At 36.0% G+C, this 16,003-nt stretch overlaps 1 protein-coding gene across 1 annotated transcript in view; it reads left to right on the top strand.

Moving 5' to 3' along the window:
- LOC121370320 (ribosomal protein S6 kinase 2 alpha-like) overlaps positions 1 to 15,511 on the top strand; it is a 39,567-nt gene extending 24,056 nt beyond the window's left edge. The window contains exons 12-21 of the mRNA XM_041495464.1: positions 1,449 to 1,579; positions 4,788 to 4,838; positions 5,123 to 5,197; positions 6,017 to 6,106; positions 6,642 to 6,800; positions 8,853 to 9,014; positions 9,775 to 9,851; positions 10,511 to 10,628; positions 11,667 to 11,804; positions 13,136 to 15,511. Coding sequence (XP_041351398.1) covers positions 1,449 to 1,579; positions 4,788 to 4,838; positions 5,123 to 5,197; positions 6,017 to 6,106; positions 6,642 to 6,800; positions 8,853 to 9,014; positions 9,775 to 9,851; positions 10,511 to 10,628; positions 11,667 to 11,804; positions 13,136 to 13,261 — 1,127 coding nt within the window. The 3' untranslated portion in view covers positions 13,262 to 15,511. The remainder of the gene's footprint in view (positions 1 to 1,448; positions 1,580 to 4,787; positions 4,839 to 5,122; positions 5,198 to 6,016; positions 6,107 to 6,641; positions 6,801 to 8,852; positions 9,015 to 9,774; positions 9,852 to 10,510; positions 10,629 to 11,666; positions 11,805 to 13,135) is intronic.
- The last annotated feature ends 492 nt before the right edge of the window (positions 15,512 to 16,003 follow it).

Below are 16,003 nucleotides of genomic sequence, written 5' to 3'. Positions count from 1 at the left end.
ATCAAGATGGGTTGTGTACAGACCAGTATTTCACAAGAACCGTTCTGTTCGCTTGTCAGTTACTTTAAAATCACAAGAACTGCCTATCGGTTAAGTGGGGAACAATTACATTCTAAAATTAAGTGTCCCCTGTAAAGTTAACCTATGGGTGGTGTAGTCATTGTGATTTGTTTATTAGAGTGAAATTATCATTTGTGCTATTAATTTAATTACACGGAAACATCACTATTAATAATGAATTAATTGTTTTTCATTGTTAAACTAAGTCCTTGTTCTTAACCATTTATTATCAGGTGGTACATTAACATACAATTTAAAATTTCAAGGCACGTCAACATTTATATAAATTAATTTTAAAAAGTTACTTGGCCCCCAAAAAAAGATTGTTTTAAAAAAAAAAAATTCAAGGCAAACTTTGAACAGTTGTTGATGTGCAACAACACACAACTAGGCCATAGTTTATTACTAGATGTCATTTTCACAAATTTGTAAAATAATTATTTTCATTGGTGGTTTGCTGTGATATTTTAATAATTATTGTGTAAACCAATGGCTTTTTTCTTTTTCTTTTTTTCCCTACATTGTTTGACATTAGTTCCCATTTGTTTGTTTTTGTACTAGTGTATTGTTAGTGAATGTAAACCTGTTTGGTTTAATGCATTCCTGGGTTGTTGTTTTTTTGTTGTTGTCATCTGTTGCATGATTGCACAACCAACTTACATTGATGGAAGTTTAAAGAAAACTTTTTATATTTATTTGTTAGTTTAGTTTGTTAAATATAGATGGTTAACAGTAAGCAATATAAACTAATTATCCACATGAAATTATCAGTAATAAATTTTAAGGGATAGCCAAAAGTTTTTTTATTTTTTATTTTTATTAAACGTTCAGTCACCTGAGGAGTGGTCCATTATGCATATGTGAGGTCATCGGGGCCCAGTTTCACAAAATATTGTAAGCCTAGTTTTGCACATAGACGTAAATCTACAACTAAACCACAATTCTTATTAACAGTTTAACAAATATAGTTTGAAGTATACCTTTCATTTTTTTTTTTGTCCTTAAAATGCTCCATCTTCCGTAATGATGTAAGTTTCTTCATGAAATAGATGCCAAAATCATGTAAACATATGACCAGTATAACTGCTGATCGGAGATGTAAACGTACAATGTTTTGTGAAATTGGCTCAAGCTTTCCACCTTGGTCAGGAATATTTTAACAGTATACATTTATAAAGCTTAACTGTATCTGAGAATGTTACTTTATATATAAGTATCTGAAGTACATGTTAAACTAATGAAGACAAGTGATTGGACGAACTTCCATTGATTGTTGGTTGGTTGGAACTGAGCAGTGTTGGTTTTGCTGGCGTGCTCTACTAATAATCAGTGCACAGGTGGTCAACTCAGTTTTAAAGTGTCTGTTCTGAACTCAGATTTTGTTATAGATTCCCCTGGGGTTCCACCCAGCGCGACAGCTCACGAACTCTTCAGGGGATTCAGTTTTGTTGCACCGGCCTTGTTAGGCGCCGATCAAAGAGCAAAAAATCCACTCGATAACAAAATCAGCCTCGCAAAGGTAAGTGATTTTTATATAGAATTGTCATGCTTTTCCAGTTCTGTGTAAACATTGCAGGACTTGTTATATATGTTAGTATGTATATATAATGAGTATCATCTCTTGATTAGTCCCCTACCAGTCCAACCGAAAGTGACTAGTAAGTTTCATCTCCAACCTTGTCTGTCTGTCCCACGTGTTTTCCGGATGTTTTTTGCAGAAGGCTTTGAGAAATTGAGCAGACATTTTGTGTATAGCTTTATCATGTATTGTTACAGATCAAGTTGGACTTTTATGGCAATTTACCCATTTTTGATGGAGTTATGGCCTTGAACTTAGGAGATGTGAAAATTTGTTTTCTGGACTTTTTTTCCCAGAAGGCCTTGAGATACTAACCTGAAATTTTGTTTATAGCTTTATCATGTACTGTTACAGATCAAGTTTGACTTTTATTGCAATTTACCCATTGTTGACAGAGTTATGGCCCTTGAACTTAGGCAATCTGAAAATTTGTTTTCCAGATGTAGCCCAGTGGTAAAGCGCTCGCTCGATGCACGGTCGGTCTGGGATCGATCCCCGTCGGTGGGCCCATTGGGCTATTTCTCGTTCCAGCCAGTACACCACGACTGGTATATCAAAGGCTGTGGTATGTACTATCCTGTCTGTGGGATGGTGCATATAAAAGAACCCTTGCTGCTAATCGAAAAGAGTAACCCATAATATTTGTGTGGTCCATAACCATATGTCTGACGCCATACAACCGTAAATAAAATGTATTGAGTGTGTCGTTAAATAAAACATTTCTTTCTTTTTCATTTTTAGAAGGCCATGAGATATTGAACTGAATTTTTTTTTATAGCTTTATCATGTACTGTTACAGATGAAGTTTGGCATTTTACCCATTTTTGACAGTTATTGCCCTTGAACTTTACCCACTTTACACATATGTTTGGCCCTTGAATTTAGGAGATCCGAAAATTGTTGGGTCGGGTAGGGGACGTATATTGCTTTAGCAGTACTCTCAAAATGCTTGTTAATCATACAACCCAAATATCTTGATTCCTATCAAAGTGATATGGCCCACCACAGCTGTTCATACATTAAACACTATCATTGATTTAAAGAATGATTATTGGGTAATAAATAGAATATTAAACTGAATATGAAGTTTATGTTATTTAGAAGTTATTTTCATAGGCAAAGAACATTTAAACACAGCATAACATATCCATTATGGCTGGACTATAGTAGTTATGAAATTTATATATGGAAATTTTGTCTCACCACCAGTTACTTTTCTAAGTAATTCAACATACAAGATGATCTCTAATTGGCTTAAATAGATGCTGCTGTGTCCTCTTGTTTAAAAAAAAAAGACTTTTCAACCTCATAAGGCCTACTTGTATTACTTTTTTTTCCATTTTCAGTTATTATTTATTTTTGTGTTTATCAGGCATGTGATTCTTCTGCTAATTGGCAGAATTCCACTTTAAAAAAAACAAAATCATGCACCCAGACCCCCCTAGTCATCTCGTGCATTCTGCACTCGATTACGTTACTTCGACACACATGTATAATTTTCAGCCTTTTTAGAAATGTTTCAATCACATGCCTGGTTTATATCCACTTAAGGTGTCATGAACAATCCTAAGATGTTTGTGTAGGACCAGGAATTTATCCAGGTGTTCTGTTGTCCAAACATAGGCCCCCTTCCCAAAAAAAAGTGGCACCAAAAATTCCCAATTTCTATACTGCATTCAGACCTTGATTTTTAAGGTGTGCAATCGCGCTCGTACAGCGCACATAATTTCTATCTGACGAGTGTGAAAAACAGTGCTATTTACTTTCGACAAACAGTGCACTTAAATAAATTTGTATATTTATTTCCACTATTTACAAAAACCAACACTTTTTATAGCGCATTTAACTAATAGGAAGGTCCTTTTATTAAAATATTAAACATTAAAAACATGGGAGTGACTTCCATGCAGTCATTAAACTGGTATTTCTCTTTGTTGAACAAATTGGGAAATACTGGTTTAATAGTCAATTTTGTAGAAGTACTAGTCAAAATCCAATCTGAGCAACACTGCCTATTTTAAATTTATTTTGGAGAGTTCAATTTTTCACTCGCCTTAGCATATTGAGGTGTGCAATTTTCCACTCGCCTGAATTTTTCAAAAACCAATGACTACCTTTCCCAGTATATATATTTAATTATGTCTTTTGGTAAAAAAGTTATTTAAACATGTTGTACTGCATCATTCAGTGGCCTGAACAAATATCCCAAGTATGATTTACTCGTGCTAATTTTCCCTGAGGACAGGGATTAATGTTAAGAGAGATGTTAGTGTATATACCATCTCCCCATCTTCCTTTTATATTTTAACGGTAAGGAGTTGTAGTATTCATGGCTATGATTAATGGAGTTTGGTGGTATAAGACCAATGACTTATTACTAAATTAATTTGAAGTTTAGATATGCTGAATAGACTGTGACTAAATTGTTTATAAATACATACATGTGCTTTGTTTATTAAAAAATAATTGTTATATTTCAGGCCATTTTTTAATGCTGTGTGTTTTTGATTGACAAATGTTTTAAATTAAGACTAAATTTTGACAGAAACATAACACGGTAAATTTCTGCTGACAATTTGTTTTATCAGCCTGATAACAGGATGTAATTCAGATGGCCAATAGTTTTATTGAAGTTTTAATCCCCCATCTTCGCTATATTGGGTGGATGTTGAATTTTTGTAGGGAGTTTCAAAGTTAGAAAAGGACATCTAAAAAGGTTACACCCATTATATATGGCAGTCTTTAGAAACTCATTCTACTGCATGATCACACATTCCCAACTATAAACAGTTCATTGCATTCATTTGCTAATCACTGGTTCTTTTGGAACACTTCGAAGTTTGAGGGTGATGTGTGCACATGCAGTACCCTGACTTTATTCTGATCATCGCATACATTAAAGACATTGACAATAGTTCCTGAGGTATGTAGCTTTTTCGATTCGTATAAAATGTATTTGGAATTACAAGAAATACATTGGATTTACAAAATTTTATAATTTAAATAAGAATTTGTGAGTAATATGTAATGCACTGTTAAAAGGTGTAACCTGTTAAAAGGTGTAACATGAAAATATTTTACTATTAACTAGTGTGAAAGGTTTTTGTTTACTGGTGTGTCAGTTTTATTTGACCTGATGTGTTTTTAGCTTCCAGGTGTGAAAACGACATCATTTTCTGATGAATATGAACTCAAAGAGGTAAGTCTCAAAAAGAAAGTGAAATAACTATTTTATTTAAGATAACCATTTCTAGTCTGATCAGTTTTAGTAAGTAGATACTGGAGAATGGTAATAATTCTAAGAATGCTATAATTTTCGGTTAAAAAGTAACTTTATTTTATAAATATTTACAGTATTTTATAAATTAGTCAGCCTTTGTTCTTTCTCTAATTTTTTGTTGTGGTAAATGCATCTGATAGTAATTTTTTATAGAACAAATATTTGAAAAGTAAATAATGACTGCTGCGTGGTTTGAATTTCAGGATATTGGAGTTGGATCCTATTCCATATGTAAGAGATGTGTACATAAGAATTCTGGTTTAAGTTATGCAGTGAAGGTATGTGTTGTTTACATCATGTTTTTTAACAGTAAGGGTGTCACAATACACTAATGCATCGATGTATCACGATACTACTGCTGACGATACGATACATGCTTGTGTATGAATTCATATTTTGACTATGTATCCGATTCATATTTTAATTTCGTATTCTTCAAGGAAGAACAGTGAAGTGGACAGAATATGTGCCTGCTTATGTCAATATGTCTGTGATGTGGTGTTTTCATAATGACATTAAAACTGTTTAATCAGTGTTTCACTTTTATTATATTTATTTATTATTTTCAAATTATTTCACCCAAGATTCAATTACTTGTTTTATTGAGAAACATCGTGAATCAAGTATTGTGATACCTATTATATCACAGGTTATGTATGGTGATACATATTGTATCGTGAGATGCGTATCATGACACCCCTATTGAACAGTATAACATTGGTGGGGGTTTTCAGCTCAGGGGAGGGGTGTGTCAAATGATCAAAGTTCTGATGCAGTACAAAGGGCAGACAGTTTTCATATGATTAATATATGACATGGTTATCTATTTGATCCGTGTATAAAGAATAGCTCTGCAGAATTACACACATTTGCACATTCCGTTATATTGATTACCCAATTTATTAACTGATCAAAAGATAGTATATTTACTTCCCAATTATTATTGGTTGTATTTTGGAATTATATATATATATTACGTAATAAACTAGTATAACAGTGCTTTGCACTGTCGGTAGACTTGAGGTAGACTTCTATGTTTGGACAGTAAATTCTTTCTAAATGGAAAGAGTAAAATAATGTTTCCTGTTTTATTACAGATTATGGACAAAATGAAAAGGGATCCATCAGAAGAAGTGGAGATCTTACTTCGGTTTGGTCATCATCCAAATATTATCACTCTCCGAGATGTTAGTATTTTATAACTAAATGTTCAGAATTGCTTTCATACTAGTACATTTTAAACCTCAAACTTCAACAATGTCATTCAACATTCATTTATCCATTGCACATAATAACTGTTTATAGTAATTAGATGCATATTTACCAACTTTAAATAATTTTAAAAAACTGCATGGTATATAATTTCGAAGAATATTTTTAATGAGTGTTAAAGAAAATAGATTATATGGTTAATGTGTAAGTAAAGTCTTGATTAGGATTCATGTATTATTTATTTCACAGCTGTTTGACAATTTATGTATTATTTTTCAAAAAACTACTGTATCATTTATTTTACAGGTGTTTGATAATTCATGTATTATTTATTTCACAGGTGTTTGACAATTTGTGTATTGTTTACTAAACAGGTGTTTGACAATTCATGTGTTATGTATTTCACAGATATTTGACAGTTCATGTGTCATTTATTTCACAGGTGTTTGACAATTCATGTGTTGTTTATTTCACAGGTGTTTGACAATTCATGAGTCATTTATTTCACAGGTGTTTGACATTGGGAACAAAGTGTATATGGTAACAGAGCTGATGAAAGGTGGAGAGCTTTTGGATAAAATTCTACGGCAAAAGTTTTTTTCTGAAAGAGAAGCCAGTGCTGTTTTGCAGATTGTCACAAAAACTGTTGAATACCTACATTCTAATGGGGTAGGTATAAAAAATGTTTCTTTCTTTAGATGTAATACAGTAGTATGTTACAGTGGAAACTAATACAGTTTATAAAAATTTAGAAACTAATTGTGAAATATGACGGATTAGTATGTTAAAATTGTAATAAAAACATTGTGGGTCCTGTATTGCCAGTAGTTTACTATGTTGTTTATAGTGCCTGGGGTGTTCTCTTACTGTTTAATTATTACAACATTCATGGTGTGCTAACTTAACGGCCACAGTTAATGGCTTAATTAACTTCAGTGCCTTTTATAGAATAGCCTGTGGAAACCAACAGGATATGCTAAATTATATCTTACAAAAGATAATGTCTTTTAATACTATTGTTAATGAACTATACATATGGAAATAAATTAAGCAACACCCAATTCATAGACCTATAATTCTGTGAATTAAGAAAACAGAGCATTTTCCTGAATGATATATTGACATGTGGCATCTTGCTGAATAGCATGACTTTTGTGGAGATATTCAATGCATGTGCAACGACGAACAATGCACGTGAAATGTCATACCCTTAACAGTGTTGAAATCAAGTTTGTAATGATTACATGTCACACTCTCTCCTGTCAGTTTGCATTGAATATTCAGTAACATAATTGTCATGGCACGTCGTAAATTGTTAGAGGCTACAAGGTGGCAAATTATTGGCATGAGAAATGCAGGAATGTCCCTCAGACAAATTGGACCTTAACTTGGGGACAATATTTCCATCATTTCAAGACTGTTGAACAAACACAGGGCTACCAATGATGTTAAAGAGTGTCCAAGACCTGGCAGACCCCGTAAGACAACAATAAGAGAGGATAGAGCATTCATGGGACTCAAGCACATCTTTAAAAAAAAACAGTGGTTACCAGGGAGAGCCATTTCCTACAGGACCGTCAGGAATCAGCTGATACAGGGCCAGAAGACCCATCAAGCGTATAAAACTGTCTCCAGCTCACAAAGCAGCACGACTTGCTTGGTGTAATCAACATGTTCGCTGGAACATTGCATCATGGCGGAGGGGTTCACTTTTCCAATGAGAGTCGTTTCTTATTACATATAGTGGATGGTCGTACACGTGTTGGGAGACAAAGGAACACAGCCATGGTTCCCCACAATATCCAGGAGACGGTTCCCTTTGGGGGAGGGTCAGTCATGGTATGCAGGCGCATTTCCTTGGGTTGCAAGATGGACCTCATCACCATTCGTGGTAACCTTAATGGGCCTCAGTGTCAACAGGAGATCCTTGTCCCCCCATTTTGATAATCATCCTCTAGCCACAAGACCCATCTTCATGCATGACAATGCCAGGCCTCACAGAGCACATGCTGTCACCCAGTTCTTGCAACAGAATGCTGTTGAGACCATTCCATCGCCAGCCATGAGTCCAGATCTCAATCCCATTGAGCATCTGTGGGGCATTTTAGGCCGTCATGTTTGACAGAGAGACCCACCTGTCCAGACTCTCAATGAATTGACTGCTGCTTTGCATGATAATTGGAACAGGATTCCTCCAAATCAAATCCAGAGATTGATCCAAGGAATGAGGAGGTGTCTTGAAGCAGTTGTTCGTGTGCAGGCAGGTTACACGAGATACTGATGGAAAGTCAATATTTGCACTTGACAGACATTATTCTTCAATTTCATGAACTAGATGTGTGCATGGTACTGACAGTTAAGTCTGTGCAACCACAGTGAAATTCGTAATGTCATGGTATTATTGGCTATGTTTCTCCTCATCCCTTTCTGTTCACTAAAAATTTCATAAGGTATGGAAATCTCTGACACATTTCATGCACCAGTTCATTAAAGTTGCTCAGTCTGAGCAAATATGGGTGTTGCTTAATTAATTTCCATATGTATATTTATCTTGCAGGTGGTTCACACTTTTTAACATTTTAACACTTTTGTTAATGAACTATTTATCTTGCAGGTGGTTCACTGCTTTAAGCCTGTGGAAACCAACAGGATGTGCTAAATTATATTTTACAAAAGTTAAGGTATTTTAATACTTTTGTTAATGAACTATTTATCTTGCAGGTAGTTCACCGTGACTTAAAGCCTTCCAATATTTTATACACTGAGGACAGTGGCTCCCCAGAAAGCTTAAGAATATGTGACTTTGGCTTTGCAAAGCAGCTGCGAGCAGATAATGGTCTTCTGATGACACCGTGCTATACAGCAAACTTTGTCGCACCTGAGGTAAATTTACACTGTTTCCCAGGTGAATAAAGTTTTCTGCGTTGTTTTCTTGTAAAACCCAAGATATCCATAATGTGTTTCAAGTAGAATGTAGATCAGTAGAGTAATCATAAGACAGATCCCTTTCTGTGGACAGAGTTGTGACTCGTATTCATTTTGTTCAGGCAAGGTGTCATTTGATGGGCAACTAAAAAACTATATTTATCTTTGTGTAGTGCATGTGCATCACTGTAGTCAGGGGCGGGACATAGCTCAGTGCTACAGCGCTCGCCAGATGCGTGCTCGATCTAGGATCGATTCCAGTCGGTGGGTCCATAGGGCTATTTCTCGTTCCAGCCAGTCCTGTCTGTGGGATGGTGCATATAAAAGATCCCTTGCTGCTAATTGAAAAGAGTAGCCTATGAAGTGGTGACAGCAGGTTTCCTCTCTCAATATCTGTGTGGACCTTAACCATATGTCTGACGCCATATAACCAGAAATCTGTTGAGTATGTCATTAAATAAAACATTTCCTTCCTTCACTGTAGTCATTTTAAATGGGAAATCATCAGTCACATTCAATTGTAGCTCCTCACCAGAAGTTGTCTATTTTATATTGAATGCATTTTAATGTGATTGCAAATACAATCTAAAAGGAAATTGAAGAATGGGGCATCAGAGGAAGAAAATTGAACTTTATGATCTGTTGTAAATGTTTAAATGTAGGAAGTGTACTGGAGATTGTAGAGTTTTGAAAGTGAGATATGCTGCTTTATTTTCAGGTATTGAAGCGACAGGGATACGACGCGGCTTGTGATATCTGGAGTCTCGGAGTGCTGTTGTACACCATGTTGGCTGGGTTAGTAGTAACAGTTAATGGACTACTTCATTACCATTGCACTGTTACGTTGAGGGGAGGAATATAGTTCAGGAGTAGAGTGCTCTCCTAAGGTGCATGATGCCCTCGATACACTTGCATTTTCCCCATCACAACCTGTGCCCATCGGTGGGCCCATTGGAGTATTTTTCGTTCCAACCAATGCACCACGACTGGTAGGTATATCAAAGGATATCCTGTTTGTGGGATGGTGTATATAAAAGATCTCTTGCTACTGATGGAAAAAAATGTAGCGTGTTTCCTCTCTAAGACTATGTCAAAACTATTGAATGTTTGTCAACCAGTAGCTGATGATTAATGAATGTGCACTAATGGTGTCATTAAACAAAACAAACTTGCCATAAAATACTCGGTCAATTTTTTTACAAAATTTATACTGTGCAAAAGCTCATTGTATTAGAATATACATTACAGGTAAAACAAATTCTTTTTTATGAACTAATAAGCATATCTTATGTTTGTAAACAATGAACCATACCCGTTATTCATGGACATTGTAACCATTGGTTTTTCTGTTTCATGATAACTTGCAAACTGGTATCTTTACCATCTGAATTTCTTCTGATGTTGTAGACATAAACCCTTTTCTACAACTAACCAGTTAACTGAATTCATTGTAGCCACACCCCATTTGCAAATGGACCTAACGACACTCCCAGTGACATTCTGGCAAGAATTGGAGAAGGAAAGTTCACTCTGGCGGGAGGGAACTGGGATTCTGTATCATCTGCTGCTAAGGCAAGTATATATCAAGAGATGAGAATCATCATTTGGATCTTCCTGAAATCCCATGTCTTGGCAATACTCGAAACTGTTCTTGACTCTGTTCTTAGATGAAAAGCTCACATAAAACCCTTCCTTTTCATGACACAAGTTTGTTTATTTTTTGTCGAGTAATGTTTGTCTCTGATTGATATCTAACTTTTCAATCAACTTTATGTAAATGTAATATTCATTTCATTTCAAATTATTTTCGTGCTTTTATCCAATTACGGTTCAAACACGCTGTCCGGGGCACACATTTCATCTACCTGGGCTGTCTGTCTAGGACAGTGGGTTAGTTGTTAGTTGGTTAGTGGTTAATGAGAGAGAAGAGGGTGTAGTGGCCTTACCCATTGAACCCTTAAGAACTAGCTCAGGGTTGGAGCCGGTACTGGGCTGCGAACCCTGTACCTACCAGCCTGTAGTCCGATGGCTTAACCACGATGCCACCGAGGCCGGTTTGTTTCTTCACTGCCACGCATTCAGATTTATTTTCTTAGCAAATTAACCCCACCCTCCAACAAACAACAAATCCTATATGCAATATGTCCTGTTAGAACCACAAAATAAAATGTCAACATATGTGATTAATGTACACAAATAAATTGCTGTGATTGATACACTAACTAGACCAAGACATACCTTTTCCTAATGGTTTGCCAAGTGCATTTGTTATAGAAATGTAGCCCAGTGGTAACACGTTCGCTTGATACGCTGTTGGTCTAGAATTGCTACCCGTCGGTGGACCCATTGAGCTATTTCTTATTTCAGCCGATGCTCCACAACTGGTGTAACAAAGGTTGTGGTATATACTATCTTGTCTGTGGGATGGTGCATATAAAAGATCCCTTACCACTAATCAAAAAGAGTAGCCCATGAAGAGGCGACAGCAGGTTTCCTCTCTCCTTATCTGTGTGGTTCTTAACCATATGTCTGACGACATATAACATTAAAAATACGATGTGTTGAGTGTGTCGTTAAATAAAACATTTCCTTCCTTCCTTATTTGATCAGGATTTGGTGACACGGATGCTTCACGTTGATCCTCATAATCGTCTGACTGCGGCACAAGTTCTAAACAACCCCTGGATCGCGCAGCGTGATAACTTACCACATTTGCGACTGCACCTCCAAGATGCACAGACCGTTAAGGTAAGCACTTGCTGCATCAATAACAACTTAATTATCAGGGCTAGCTCTGGATCGGCAGAAAATTCTGCCAAATTATATATTAAACTTCAAAATTTTATACATACCCAGCTATTTTGTAACAAAATATCAATTTATACTTGAAATTCTTTCGCCAAATTAAAACAAAATTTGCCAATTGTTTTCAAATTCGCAATTGGCGAGTGCTAGAGCTAGTCCTGATTATTCAGCCATAGCAATACGGTCAGATCTAGTAGCATACTAGGTATGGCATCCATGTAATATTAGATTGCAGGGGGGGGGGGGGGGGGGGGGGGGGGAGGGTAACACAGAGATCAAAAGACACCTATGGATGAGGATGATGAGATGGATGATAAATCTGTAATATTTCTCTATCAGTATGCGAGTACTTAACATGGACGTTCTCGTCACTAGTTATCACCCATGCCTGTATACCCAGCACCAGTACATAATGTATGTGGCTTTATACCTTCCGGGGGTGGGACGTAGCCCAGTGATATAGTGCTCACTAGATGCGTGGTCAGTCTAGGGTCGATCCCTGTTGGTGGGCCCATTGGGCTATTTCTCATTCCAGCCAGTGCACCACGACCATCAAAGGCTGTGGTATGTGCTATCCTGTCTGTGGGATGGTGCATATAAAAGATCCCTTGCTGCTAATCGGAAAGAGTAGCTCATGAAGTGGCGACAGCGGGTTTCATATCTCAATATCTGTGTGGTCCTTAACAATATGTCATATAACCTTAAATAAAATGTGTTGAGTGTGTCGTTAAATAAATAAAATAAAATAAAAATTATACCTTCCAGTTGAGCCTAGTGGTACATTTACTCTTGAGTATTGGCATAAAAAATGCCCCATTGCCTCAACTGAGACATGAACCTTAACAGCCTTGACATGTCCACTATACCAAGGCATATTGTAAAATTAGAACTATGAAGATCAGTTGAATATTTTATTTGGATTTGTGGTATTCGCATACAGAGGTAACACCTATCTCACTATGACACTGCTCGAGTCATTAAGCTTCCATTCAAAAAATGTACTACTAAATAATATTAAACACAATGTAGCCTGACCTCTCAGCCTATTTCATAATTTGCATTTCCTCTCAAGGATGGGTTGGATTAAAGCAAAAAGCAGGGCTTCTAGATTGTGGTAGCCCCACTCCCATGGCTAGTGATATTCAGTGTTGGGCTAGTAAATAACTACAATTGCCATGCCCAACGGCTGAGTATTCGTAAAAAAAACTAAACAAATCACTTTGGTTTTCTCTTAGGATAATTAAATTAGGCTATATGGTTTGTTTTCTTTTCAGGGTGCAATGGCAGCTACCTTCAAAGCACTCAACAATGCACCAAAACCAGTGTTGGAACCAGTGGGGGCATCACGTCTCGCTCAACGGCGAGGCAAGAATCGGCCAAAAAGTTCAACCGCTGTATAACTGTTATCTACTTTTGTAAAAAAAAACCAAAAAAAACACAACAAATATATATATATATATATATATATAAATATGGATGTTTAGTACATATTCGAGTCTATAATCAAGTTAGCCGAATCTCAGCTGAGTTACAAAGCAGACCAGTAAGACTTGTCTATCACACTGACTGTACAGCTGAGAGTAGAGAACAGTCTGGTACAGGTTTCTTGTTTATCATTACACTGTATGTTATGTTAACAAAGCATGTGACTCTGAGCTGCTAATCTGACAACTGACCTTTGACACGTCGAAGCATATAATGAAATTACATAATACAATACAGTTCTAAATATATTTTCAGAACCTTCGTTTGCTCTAAATCTGTATATCCACATATTGTAATTTTAGGAACATACTGTCAACTGGCATGACAAAGTTGGCCAACTCTACAGTTGCATTGAAATTTTCCCAACTGCCATCTTACGATGGGTGCGCTAAGATTTACAACTAATCGGTTGTAGATGTATTATACGATGAAAGTCTAGTTGTGAGAGCGCCGAGACTAGCAAACTGGACAAGTCGTGAGAGCAGAAAGTTGGCCAACTTTGTCATGGTAGTTGGTAGTATGTACTTAGCATACGTCTGTAGTAGCATTGATGAAATATGAAACCAACTCGTAGCTGGAATTGCTAACCATCTTAGGAAAGTAAAATTGGTATCCCATGCAGATTCTACGAGATGTTCAGCTTCTCCGAGTTAGGGTCTATGCTTTAAATCAAATTAGTTACTGTGATTTCTGCTAATCAAATGACATAGCATATGAACATTCATAGAAATTGTCCTGTGGTGCATAATGTGTGTGTTATGTGGTCTCGGAGTATGAAACATGATGGCTGCTTCATTCTATTTTATATCCATATTGAGTTGAATTCTATTTGAAATATTTTTCTAATATATAGTACACATGATAAGAAATGATCTTTCAGAGATGTATGTTTAAAAAGCGTTGTTACGTTTTGGTTGTTGTAGCTGATTTTGTACATAGGCTGTACATAATTTGAGCATATATTTGTACTTGTACTACATATGAAAGACAAAACGCTCATTTATTGGTCAGATTGATATTTTGTGTTTAGCTCAATGTCAAGTTTTTGAGTTGAGCTTGTGTAATGGTCATGCATCTAATGTCTTTACATTTCTCGTTGCAAGCTGCATTTCTGTGAAATCTGCCAGGAAATAACATCCAGGGTACAGATTTTTGAAGATATCTTAGCGCTATGATATCATAAGACTGTTCTAGCTATGATAGCTTACAATGATTTTACAATATCGTAGCGTTAAGATAGCTTCCAAAATCTGTAGCCAGATTAATGTTGATGGATGTGTTTTGGGGTGGGGGTGAGGGGGTTACCAATCTTCTATTAAGATCCTGACCAAATGTTAGCAAAGTTTGAACCGTCATTGCCAAATTCCCAGAATTAGACTGAAGTTTAATTTGGCAAATGTACCCACTAAATTGAACAACACGGTTTTACTAATCTTCTACTCTTTAAAATTTTGGCTAGATGTTAGCAAAGTTTGAACTGCCGTTGCCAAATTCCCAGATTTAAACTTCAGTTTAATTTGGCAAAGGTACATAATAACTTTACCAATAAAAGGTTAATTGAGAATGAGTATGTTAAAAAAAAAATTATGTTGCATTCTGTTGGAATTTGTACACCAAGACAAAAATTTTAAAATTGTGAACAATATTTTGTGTCCAGTTTAAACCCATGAACCCTGTGTTGAGACTGCCATGACTGTTTTTCAGTATGTCTAAACCAGTGTACCAGAGTTGTGTTTGTACCGAAACCTACTAACTACGACTAAAGGAAATTGTCCCTTCAGCTCAGTTGGTAAAGCGGTTGACCTTCAGACAGGTTCCCTGGTTCAAATCTCCTCAGTGGAGCTTCAGTGACTTGTTACAGGTTGTGTGAATAGAAATAGTTAGATCTGTGTGTAACGTTTTACATGGTACCCTGCCACACTAATAACCTATCCAACCAGAATTTTGCTTTCGGTTTAATACCTGTTTACTATAACCATTTTATTAATGACCATTTATGCCGAGTCATTGTTGACGAACTCATTTGTATTTAATTTTGGGAAATTTATTTATATAGGCCTGGCAGTTTTTAATCATGATATACATGTTTTTGGAAACTGTGTCAATGCTCATTAATTAAATTTGTTAGTATTTGGCATCATTGATTATAATATTAATATACTGTATTGTGATGTTTTTGAGCTGATTTTATTTTTTCTCCTTGTTTCTCTAGCGTTAATGTAAAACTAGAGGAAATATGTATGTCGTTCTTATAATTATATATATCTACTTACAGAATATAAAAAAACTAAATCTTGAAAGGCTTAAAAATAAGGTGCTATCAAATTTAGCTAGGTGTGGAGACCATAGTGACATGTGTACTTAAAGTGCTGTGCCAGACCATACACTAAAATTTCAAATTCCACAATTAAATGCTTTCTTAATTCACTGCAATAATATTTTACACCGATATGTAAGTCAATAATTACGAAAATGCCTCATAAAAGTATTAAAACATCACTCCCGTAGAACACTGCCGGAAACGACCGAGTAAAATTCTCGGTAAAAACATTTGCCTGTAAATAGCCGTGACGTCACGAAGGGAACACGCTTCACAGAAACCTACTACGAGATGACCACGATGGGACCGACAGCGACTGCCAAGCTTGATCATGCGA

This window comes from Gigantopelta aegis, chromosome 4 (assembly GCF_016097555.1).
Source record: "Gigantopelta aegis isolate Gae_Host chromosome 4, Gae_host_genome, whole genome shotgun sequence".
In the NCBI taxonomy this organism is placed as follows: Eukaryota; Metazoa; Mollusca; class Gastropoda; order Neomphalida; family Peltospiridae; genus Gigantopelta; species Gigantopelta aegis.
Note: the sequence above shows the minus strand (reverse complement) of the source record. Positions and strands in the feature narration are given on the sequence as shown.